A 10,615-nucleotide genomic window follows, 5' to 3' on the forward strand; every position below is an offset into this window, starting at 1 on the left:
CTCCAGGTTTGCCCGTGCAAGGGCAACAAAACGGACAAGGAAACCCCGAGGATCAGGGCCTCCTGTCCGGATGACACCGGCAGGACCCAGCAGCCACACTACTCTCCTTAGCTAGCATTAGCTAAGCTAACAAATGTCTTCCCTTGATTCGAAATAACTGCAACGCTAAATGGATAACTTCATTTTGACAACTTTATTTGAGATGTGTGGGAGTTGTTGAGGAGTTTTCTGTCACCGGATGGACGGACAACATCCTCTGTAGGACTGCGAGTGACTGTGAAAACTGCGAGAGGTGCTCCAGGTGAGACTTCTATCGCAGTTAGCTTGCTAGTCTAGGTAACCTACCACGTAGCCTTAGCTAGCTGTCATTTAATGCTAGTAACCACTATTATCCTGTCCTCGAACAATTGCTTCTTCTACTGTTAAGTGGTTCACAGTAACTTGACAATGTATGGAAGCGTTTCGCTTTTTTTCTTCTTAAAAGGTTCGCCGGATTTTGATCGGCATTATAGCATTCAATGTTAACCAGCTAACGTTAGGTTAGTTAGCGTTAGCCGAGTTAGTCAGCATACTGTCAGTAACAGTAACGAGTTTTCCATCATCTGTCATGCTGTCAGTTCAGCTGAAACATCGGTTAACTTAAATAAAGTTGAGCCTATGGCTTTGTCATGGAAGTTTATATGAAGCAACACATTTTCTCTAGTTGTCAGACTAATTACCAATTTTTTAAATTTATTATTTAGTTATTGTCGTTTATGGGCCTTCAGATAAAAGTCTCTCAGATTTAAATTAGCAACGTAATGGTGACAGAGGGGAATTATCTCCCTCACCAGTAATGTCCAGAACCAGTGGCTCTCCTCACTCATTCAGTGAATCTATGGTTTGTCATTTTGAATATCCAATATGCATTATATGACAGGTGCACCTGCATCCCAACACGTTGGAAAGAATAGACATTAATGTCCACCATAAACCAGAATCTGTTATCGAATCTTATTAAAGAAAACTTTAACTATAACATTTATTAAATTCTGCTTGATTTCAATGTATTATTTAAAATAAACCTTTCCTGTCAGCTTTCTTACACAGAATGAAATTATGATTTTTTTTTTTTTTTTTTTTTGTGCTACTCCCTCTTCTCTTGTGTGACAATAACCCAACCCAGTTAGTCCAATACATTACATTTGCATTCATTATTTGTGTCTCTCTTTCAAGGCATGATGGAAGGACTTCACAGCCAGGCTTTAGGTCTGGACCCACGCAGGCAGGAACTGCTTGAGGCTCGCTTCACTGGAGTTGGTGTGGCAAAGGTTAGCATCCCTTAAGAGCATAATAGTTGTATGGATTGTTTGTGCAGATGTTACACTTCAGATGCAATGTATCAGGAGTTGCTTTGAATGTATTTTGTTGTTGAGAAATTTAAACGAGGGTTCCTTACATTTTAAATACATTTTGAGATAGAAAAAGAGTAGCTCCCAGTTTTCCTTCAAGCAAACATCCCTCAACCCCACTATACATGTGTGTGGATGCAAACATGAGCAGCCGGTCAGCTCTGTTATGTTAGCTCTGGAAGTCATCTCTATTTCCAGTCTTGATTGATGCTCTGTGTTCAAGAGGTTCCCTCGGTGGTATGATCTTGTCTCCTGAGCGAAAGCTAAAACAAGACGAGCTCTGTCTTGGCCGACATGGGAGCTGTTTCAGTGGAGACCAGTGACACTGAAATGGCAGCGCAGCTGAAGCTCCCAGCGTAGGCTGCGTGCTATGCTGCAACCCTGCTGTTGAACTGGGTATTACTGTGTGTGGGTGTGCGTTTGACAAAATGGCAACCCCTGAGAAAAGCACTTGCTATCATTCCTGCTCCGGCTTACAGTGTGAAATGAATTGTTCGGCCTGCTCGCTGTGGTATTAAGAGTGAATGATTTAAGGCTGCTAGTATGATGACTACAGTAAATGTTCAAGACATTACAATGAAAATGTGTAGTGTACAGTATATTTTAGGAGAAAAACTTTGAACATTTCTTGCTGTATTTGTGACCTTGAGCAGCAGAATGACAGCTGGCCTTTTAAAAGCATTATCTTCCTGCACCAATTAGCCTGCTGTTTGTTATTCGTCTCTTCAGGCTGTGCAGCTGGCCATTAGTGGGATGATGACACCAACTGATTTTACCAAGAGGATGTGAATACAGGATTGGTAGATTCAAAATGCGACGCATGTGTATTATACGCTCGTAGCTGAGCGTCTTCGCTATAAGTGTTCGATGCATGTGCTGAAATTCTGACAAAAATAAGATGCAAGGAGTGGAAAAATAACAGAAGTAACTTGTATCACAAGTGTAAACTCCATCCCTCTAAGGTGTACATGAGTACTTCATCCACATTTTTGTATAGAACAGCATTATCCATTATGCTCGATATTGTCATGTAAATAGCTTATATGTCTAATTTCCAGTCCTACTCACAAGGATCTACGTACCAGAGTAGCGCATGACTAATCAAGCAGGTCTAATGTGTGTGTGTGCTCTGTGTTCCAGAGTTCAGCCAACAGTGAATCATCCAACCAGTCTCTGTGCAGTGCGGGATCACTCAGTGACAGGGAACTGGAGGTTGGTTGGCTGTGCCCTTGTCTGCAGGCCCTCTGACCATGTGTGCACTTTCTGGCTTTCAGTGGTATCCCTCGTGATTGTTTGTGATTTTGGACAAGTGGTCAAGTATTATGTATGCAGTGGTGGATGCTAACACTTGGGTGCAGTGCAGTGTGTGTGTGTGGTTCATCTATTCATCCATATGTCAGCAACCAAGATTTTAACACATGAATTGAAGGTTCCAGGTATGAAAAGTGCCAGTTAGAGCATAAACAACCCAAATATTAAATACTAAACATAAAAAAGAAGCTGCTATTAATCTTACTGCATTGTGGTGAAACGTTTCTTTCTAGCGAGGAGTGTAATCATATACACATAATTAAAGATGCAAGGCTTCATTTGGTCAATAAAGTGTATTTGTCTTTACGTTAATGTGGCTAATGGAATAAACCTATTGGTGTAAACGTCTAAGCTAAGCTGTGCTGCTTTTTTGCTCATGTCAGACACCAGAGAAGAAGTCCAATGACCAGAGATGCAGGAAGAGAAAAGGAGACATCTATGACAGCAACAGCCAGGGTAAGTCCAACCTACTTACTGACAGAGAGAACATATTTCAAAATGTTCAGCTTTCCTGTATGTGTATATGCTTAGGAACATAGCATAGGATCAAATGATTACAATGTTTTACTTTTTTTGTAGGAAAAGGGAGAGGGCACAAAATCAGTGATTATTTTGAGGTGAGTACCTCGTCCTGGTGACTGGTGTGTTGTCTCAAATCACTCTCAAACTTTGGTGCGACGTCTTCACCCTCACGTTCTGCCAGTACGGTCCTTCATCACATTCTTCCTAAATAACAACTCTATCTTCTTTCTTTCTTTCTTGTCTTTCTTGTTTTTTCACTCTCTGTCACCCGCCCTGTGGCCAGTTCACTGGTAGCAGTGGCCCTGGCACCAGTCCGGCCCGGGGCCTCCCCATGCTGGTGCGCTCCTCTCCCCAGCACTCACTGTGTAATCCTCTGGTGAGCACCAGCATCCATCTCCATTAGCCTTCTACTGCTTTGGCTTCTCCTCAGTTGGTTTGCTGTTGGTTTACCAGCTGGTAAAGCTTTAGCCAGTGTCAAATTAGTCTGTTGATGGGTCTCTGTCTATTTTCTCTTAGTATCGGTATCCTCTTAATTGGAGAGGGTTGGTTAGGCATGTATCAATAAAGTTTTGTTTTATACCAAAGTCTGATCCATTTAATAGACAAGTGTTTGATTTGTCTGGATCCATTCAGCCAGTGGAAGTGATGAACATTAATTTGCATCGGGGTTGTGAAAGAGATAATTTACTGAAATATTTTTGACTTTAACAGAAATGGAAAACAAGCATGAAATGGAGTGAGTAGCCATGACGGGTCAGCTGAGTGTGTGTGTGTGTGGTTATTAACTGGAAGGATGAATGTAGGATAAACTCTGGCCGTAGATACAAACAAGCTAACGTTATTGTTTTCAGTGCTGGTGTTGATGTTTTTAGATGTTACTTTGGTTGTAGGTTGAGCTGGCATGTAAGGCAGGGAGGAGTACAGGAGGACCATGTGTACATTATGTAAAACTGGTGGCTGCACTTTAAAAAGTATAGTGGCTTTTGCTGACGATCTTGTTTTATTAATCTAATTAAGAATCTCTTCACCTCCCATTTTCATTCTTCTATGTTAAGATAACATCCTCATCACAACTACACAACCGTGTTCACTTCCTTCTAAACAGCGTCTTCCGGTGTATATTGGTTGTATGTACAATTGTTTTTCAAGAACTCTCTATCATATTTGAATTTGGTCTATTAAAAGACCCGTGTAGTGACAGATGTACGTGCAACAAAACATATTCATTAAAACTGAGATTTGACAGCACTCTATAATTACCTGCCCTTTCTAAACCCCTCTGGGCTCATAAAGCAAAGTCATGCTTGGCAAAAGAAATGACAAAAGTGAAACATTATTTCTTTATTTATTTCAAATGGACTGGACAACTCAATGCCTGAGTAATTGTTCAATTACATTTTCAATTTTTTAATAGCTACATTATTTGTTCCTTTTAACTTTTTCAGCTATTTTATAATCTCCCTTTGCTGTCTTTATTACACAATTGTTATATTTTCCCCCATGTGTCTTTCTACCTTTCTCTCTTTCTACCTGTCTCTCTGGAATGCAGTTTCAGCAAGGCAGTCCTTCGTCCACAGGCTCCGCCCACACAGACTCTTCATCCTGCAGCTCTGTGAAGACGGCCCCCACACACTCATGCTCACACAAAGCCATCCAGGTAAAGCACTGGCTCACCTGGGCCTCAACTTAACACCAACTTTTCCGATTTTTCCTTCAGTATAAGTTAAAGCCCCTCTTTGTTCGGTTTTGAATTAAAGCACGCTTTGAATCTGGCTCAGCCTTTTACATTTGCCTCTTACAACAACCGATGATTTTTGATGCATCTTCACACCTTGTTTTGCCATTTAAAAATGACACTAGTTGCTCAAGATGTGCAAGAATTAAAGGTCACATTTCCAAAGGCCTCGCTACCCACACTGCAGTTCTCCTGACACAATACGTGCAACAAACATCCAGCTATCCTTGCAAATTACACTAATTGGCCTAATTAAAGGTCAACATTTTGAATGCACGTCTACTATCCAAGACACCAACGTCTGAGTTTGATACATTTAAGATGATGGTGTGTGTTGTTATCGACTGGCCCAAAGGGGTGTCTGCATCAGTTGAGTCTGATGAGATGTTAACTGTTGGCTTGTCGTCGTCTTCGCCCTTCTTCCTTAGTCAGAACTGACGCTGCTGAAACTGACGGCACTGGAGAAGGACAAGAACTCTGACCTGGAGAAGAAAGAGGGGAGGATAGACGACCTGCTGAGGGTAGGATAAGAACATATTTCAAATCTGATGAGCTGAACTTCGTCTGGTCTGAATATAAAAGTATAATATTAGGCCCATTCACAAATGCCCTTAATAATCACTTCACAATCTCGACATATGTGCTACTACTTGTCACAACCAAGTAATTAACCTGCACCTTGCCGCTCATATTAAGGATGTGCTCGTTAATTTTCAAATGCCATTTTTTTTGCTTAAAATACATTTGGTGTAAATGTCAGCAAGCATCATGTCAGTTTAAGAACAAAACAGCCTTGAATCCATGTTGTCATTACAATTAGATGTCAGAGTGATGATGTGTTTTTGTGTTTTTTTGCAGGCTAACTGTGACTTGAGGCGGCAGGTAGATGAGCAGCAGAAGATGTTGGAGCGCTACAAGGAACGGCTGAACAAGTGTGTGACCATGAGCAAGAAGCTCCTAATCGAGAAGGTGCGTGTACATACAGTGTGCATTTGCACAGATGTGTTTATTTGAGAGAGACGGCTTGTGTTAGCTTGATGAAGCGTGCATCTTTTTCCGTAGTCCAAGCAGGAGAAGATGGCTTGCAGGGACAAGAGCATGCAGGATCGTCTGCGTCTGGGCCACTTCACCACCGTACGGCATGGAGCCTCCTTCACCGAGCAGTGGACGGATGGATATGCCTTCCAGAACCTCATCAAGTCAGCATGCAAAGAGGCACAAACATATGTTTTACATTTTGTCCAATCTGCACACTAGGGTGTTCACACGAGATTGTTCTTGCATGTTCTAGGCAGCAGGAGCGAGTCAACATGCAGCGGGAGGACATGGAGAGGCAGAGGAAGTTACTGGGAAAGAGGAAACCTCCCTCCATGGCCCAGACACCTCCACCCAGCCTGGAACAGAACAAACGAAAGAGCAGGAGCAACGGCCAGGAGAGTGAAGCGTAAGATTACACATAGTAGCTCGATTACTTCACAGAGTAGATGCAGATCTGTAATAAGGAGGCTTTGTATTTCCTTATTTTTTATTTATCCATTTGACCTGGTTATAATGTTATAAATTACAAACTGTTGCCACTTTATCTCACACAGGTTGTCGCTGGCAGAATATCATGAGCAAGAGGAGATTTTTAAACTTCGAATTGGTTATCTAAAAAAGGTACCAGTTCACCACTTAAAGCAGCTTTTTCTTTGTTTTTGGATTTGTTTCTAACCTAGAGACCGATAGTACTGCTCTTACCTGTTTCCGTGTATCAGGGGTTGAGGGAGATGATAGATTTGTGTGGTTGTACGCAGGAGGAAGCAGAGATCCAGGCTGAACTGGAGCATTTGGAGCGCGTAAGAAACCTGCACATTCGGGAGCTGAAGAGAATCCATAACGAGGACAACTCGCAGTATGTATCGTCTCAGTTTAACATGCTTTTCACAAGTTCTGTAGTCTGCTTTTATCTTAAAAACACAGTTTGAAAGAGACAAATGTTTAAAAAAAAGTATTTTTCTATAGATTCAAAGACCAGCCCACGCTGAACGACCGATATCTGCTGCTACATTTACTTGGAAGAGGTGGCTTTAGTGAAGTTTTTAAGGTAAGCTTGTGCCATTTAACCTTAATAATATAATCTTTCTTTTCCTCTATGCTGGGTCTTTTTGAGTAACATAAGGTCAGAATTGTATTGTGATGTGACTCACACTCTGTATCCAGTAAACAGCTGCTGATACAGCGTTCAGTGGAACTTTCTGGTTCTAGTCGGCTTCTCTCACTTTGTGTTTATTGATGTGGTATGTTTTTTTTTTTGCAGGCTTTTGATTTGACAGAGCAAAGGTATGTGGCCATTAAAATCCACCAACTTAACAAGAACTGGAGGGAGGAGAAGAAGCACAACTACCACAAGTGAGTCTGCAGCTCTGTGCACGGCGCCTGCTCTTCTTTCTTTGCCTCATTGGAAATGTTTTGATCTTAGATGAACTTTTACATCTTCAAGCTTAAAACTGTTATTTGTGATGTTTTTACTAAATGGTTAATGTCTTTTCAGACACGCCTGTAGAGAGTACAGAATCCACAAAGAACTTGACCACCCTCGAATAGTCAAACTCTACGACTATTTCTCACTCGACACAGACTCGTAAGTGAATCATTTTACATAAAGCTCATAAATGTCAAATATAATGCCTGGATGCGCCACATTGAAATGCTCAACGTCGTTATATTTTAAAAAAACAACAATGCGTCTTATGTAGTGATGAACCTACAGAGACTAAGCACCTGAATCTGCAGCTTCCACACAGCTTTATAGCGAGTTTCAGCGCATTCCAGTCTGCAACTGAACTGTTTTGGTTTCCTCTCATCGCTCTCATACGGATGTTTTCTGTGTAAACTCACTGTATACTCCGTTCTCGGTACCAAATGGCAGACAGACAAAGTTAGCAACTAGCTAGTAAACACAGCGGAGCATTTAGCAGCTAAAGAGCCAGATATATATATATACCTCAAGCGTTAAAACGGATCTAAAAGGCTGCAGGTGTGGCCAGAAACATTACTCCAACTTCATGATAATGTTGATCCATAACTGCTGGATGTGTAAATAAGCAACTGTTTGCCAAACCAACTTAAAAGGCGATGAAAACTTCCCAAATGATCCGCTGGATTACCGCTTGCAGGTTCTGCACAGTGCTGGAGTACTGCGACGGCAACGATCTGGATTTCTACTTGAAGCAAAATAAGCTGATGAGCGAGAAGGAGGGCCGCTCTATCGTCATGCAGATAGTCAACGCTCTCAAGTACCTCAACCAGATTCGCCCCCCCATCATCCACTACGACCTCAAGCCCGGTATTTGTCTTTTTGTCTTCCCCCTTCAGTTATAGAATAGTGAAAAACAGCACTATTCTCTGTCTATAGAGCTACAATCAAATCTGAATTTGCCACTTTGAACAATTCCACATGCTATCTTAGGTTACTCAGGGCTATGTTCACATTACAAGCAAAAAGGACGAGCTCTTTCGTATGTGGGGAACCCTATTAAATTGAGCTATACGTTAACGGAGTCTGGTAGTAATGACTCCAACAAATCCCGTTTATATTTTTGGAACAATGGGCCGTCGGACCAATGATTAGTCCAACGTGTGTGTTACGTTATTGGTCGCATGCGAGGCGTTTCAGGGCAGAGATCCGTTGACACTGACGTCAGATACGAGTCACTTCAAACGTGAACAGTTGAGGCAGAAAGATCGGATCAAGGGAGCAAAATTGGAATTGAGGATTTAGCCCCGTAATGTGAACGTAGTCGAACATCAAACGAATCTGGGTCAGATTATAATTGAGATCAATATTAGCACATACGTTTGTGTATTGAAAAATATGTATTTGTTCCTCCAAAAAAGGCCGTTTACAGTCATATGTTTGTTATTTTGCTTTAACAGTTGCTTTTACTGTTGTGGTTTTAGGAAACATCCTGTTAGTTAATGGCATAGCTTGTGGAGAGATTAAGATTACTGACTTTGGCCTGTCCAAGATCATGGATGATGACAGCTACAACTCTGCAGATGGCATGGAGCTGACCTCTCAAGGAGCAGGGACCTACTGGTACATAGACACATTTCACTGCATTCAGTAACCAAGCATTCATTGAATTCACTTCCCCTCTTCATTTGAAGATGGTGCTGAAAGAACCTCTTTCAGTCTCGTGTTGTGGTTGTGTGGCTTACAGGTACCTGCCCCCTGAGTGCTTTGTGGTGGGCAAGGAGCCCCCCAAAATATCCAACAAGGTGGATGTTTGGTCAGTAGGGGTCATCTTCTACCAGAGCTTATACGGACGCAAGGTAACCACTTACCTGCATTCTTTAACAGGGATTTTTGCTGTGAGATTTTTTTCAGCTCTCTGTTAACCGCCTCCCTTTTCTCTTCTTCCAGCCGTTCGGTCACAACCAGTCACAGCAGGACATCCTTCAAGAAAACACTATATTAAAAGCCACTGAGGTGCAGTTTCCCCCCAAACCCGTGGTCACCACGGAAGCAAAGGTGTGGCACTCATTTCTCTAAAATAAACTCTAAAGTCACTGCACTGCTCCCATTACACTTATACACATATATACAGCATCACTTACTCGGTTTCTTACCCCCTTTTCTCTTCATAGGCCTTCATTCGACGTTGCCTGGCTTATCACAAGGAGGACCGTGTGGATGTGCTGCAGTTGGCCAGCGACCCCTTCCTAATGCCCCACATTCGCAAAGCCCTGGCCAGCAGCACACCTCAGGCACCTCCTCTTCCCTCCACCTCCGGCTGCTATGGCAGCAGTGCCTCCAACTGAAACGGGCTGAGAGAAACCGGAATAAAACCCCGGTTAAGGACGAAGCCGCGCAGAGACGTTGCACACTTGATCAAACGCCTCCTTTTGCTCTCTTGATTGTGAGCGGGCAGAGAGCACGATGGGATGTAGGGATCCTAAAAGTGTGAATGGAACCAAAATGATGGATGACGTGGTGATGTAGTAGGAATTGTGCCCACCACGATCATCCAAGTGCTAAAAAAATGAAGGGCCAGTCTGTGGGCTCAGTAGAACCCAAAGATTTGCCCATATGCATGCACTAACAAAAACCTTTCAAGGGGCTTTTTTACCTGATAAATAGTAAAAGCACCCGAAAAAATTGCACAACCGACAGGCTGAGAAGTACGCCATGTGTGAAAGATCAGCTGCCTGTACTCTGTGGAAGGTTGGGAAGAAGTATTAATGAAATTTCATCCCATTCTGTTTAAAATGCATCATCTATCAAACTCTTTTCCAGAACTAAAGTGGTCAGTTTGAAATATGTGTCCCTATAGGGTTGAACCTGGGACTTTTAAAGAATGACTGATGACCACAGTTGAAGGTCTACCTTGATGACATGGCACTATTAGAGGTTCATAAATGACTAAATATTTTACTGGATAACTGGAAGTCAGCTTATTTTAATTAAGTCCATATTTTTCCATGAAATGTACCCCCTCTAATGTTTCTGTTAACCTTATAGGGGGGCTGACTGTGAGTGAGTGCTGTAATGAGAGTTAAGATTACACAGAAATAATTATGAAAGCATTAAAAAAAACATTTGATTAACTCTGTGGTGTCTTAACTTGATTTGGGAAAGTGGACAAATAGTACATGTATTGCAAAGGACAAT

The 10,615-nt window shown here is 42.1% G+C and overlaps 1 protein-coding gene across 5 annotated transcripts; it reads left to right on the forward strand.

Annotated features, from left to right (window-relative positions):
- Positions 1 to 161: 161 nt before the first annotated feature.
- LOC142951893 (serine/threonine-protein kinase tousled-like 2) lies at positions 162 to 10,551 on the forward strand. Of its 5 annotated transcripts, XM_076093762.1 has the most exons (22): positions 162 to 301; positions 1,216 to 1,310; positions 2,532 to 2,603; positions 3,086 to 3,158; positions 3,282 to 3,319; positions 3,508 to 3,600; positions 4,280 to 4,351; positions 4,774 to 4,881; positions 5,388 to 5,480; positions 5,818 to 5,928; positions 6,022 to 6,158; positions 6,251 to 6,403; positions 6,552 to 6,618; positions 6,756 to 6,853; positions 6,964 to 7,045; positions 7,259 to 7,350; positions 7,493 to 7,582; positions 8,118 to 8,287; positions 8,902 to 9,040; positions 9,165 to 9,276; positions 9,368 to 9,475; positions 9,592 to 10,551. In XM_076093762.1, exons 2-22 carry the CDS (start codon positions 1,218 to 1,220, stop codon positions 9,763 to 9,765), a joined length of 2,175 nt encoding a protein of 724 aa, XP_075949877.1. In that variant the 5' UTR covers positions 162 to 301; positions 1,216 to 1,217; the 3' UTR covers positions 9,766 to 10,551. The 5 variants fall into 5 exon arrangements, with proteins under 5 accessions (XP_075949877.1, XP_075949878.1, XP_075949879.1 ...); XM_076093763.1 differs by lacking the exon at positions 4,280 to 4,351; XM_076093764.1 differs by lacking the exon at positions 2,532 to 2,603.
- Positions 10,552 to 10,615: the final 64 nt, after the last annotated feature.

Source organism: Anarhichas minor, unplaced genomic scaffold, assembly GCF_050575085.1.
Source record: "Anarhichas minor isolate MPS153535 unplaced genomic scaffold, ASM5057508v1 ptg000017l, whole genome shotgun sequence".
In the NCBI taxonomy this organism is placed as follows: domain Eukaryota; kingdom Metazoa; phylum Chordata; class Actinopteri; order Perciformes; family Anarhichadidae; genus Anarhichas; species Anarhichas minor.

Bases quoted from the DNA above. Each gene is read 5' to 3' on its own strand.
- LOC142951893 (XM_076093762.1), top strand. From the start codon at position 1,218: ATGATGGAAGGACTTCACAGCCAGGCTTTAGGTCTGGACCCACGCAGG. The intron at 4,352-4,773 runs GTATGTACAATT...TCTGGAATGCAG, and splicing joins TCTTCCGGTGTATATTGGTT to TTTCAGCAAGGCAGTCCTTC. The intron at 9,041-9,164 runs GTACATAGACAC...TGTGGCTTACAG, and splicing joins CAAGGAGCAGGGACCTACTG to GTACCTGCCCCCTGAGTGCT.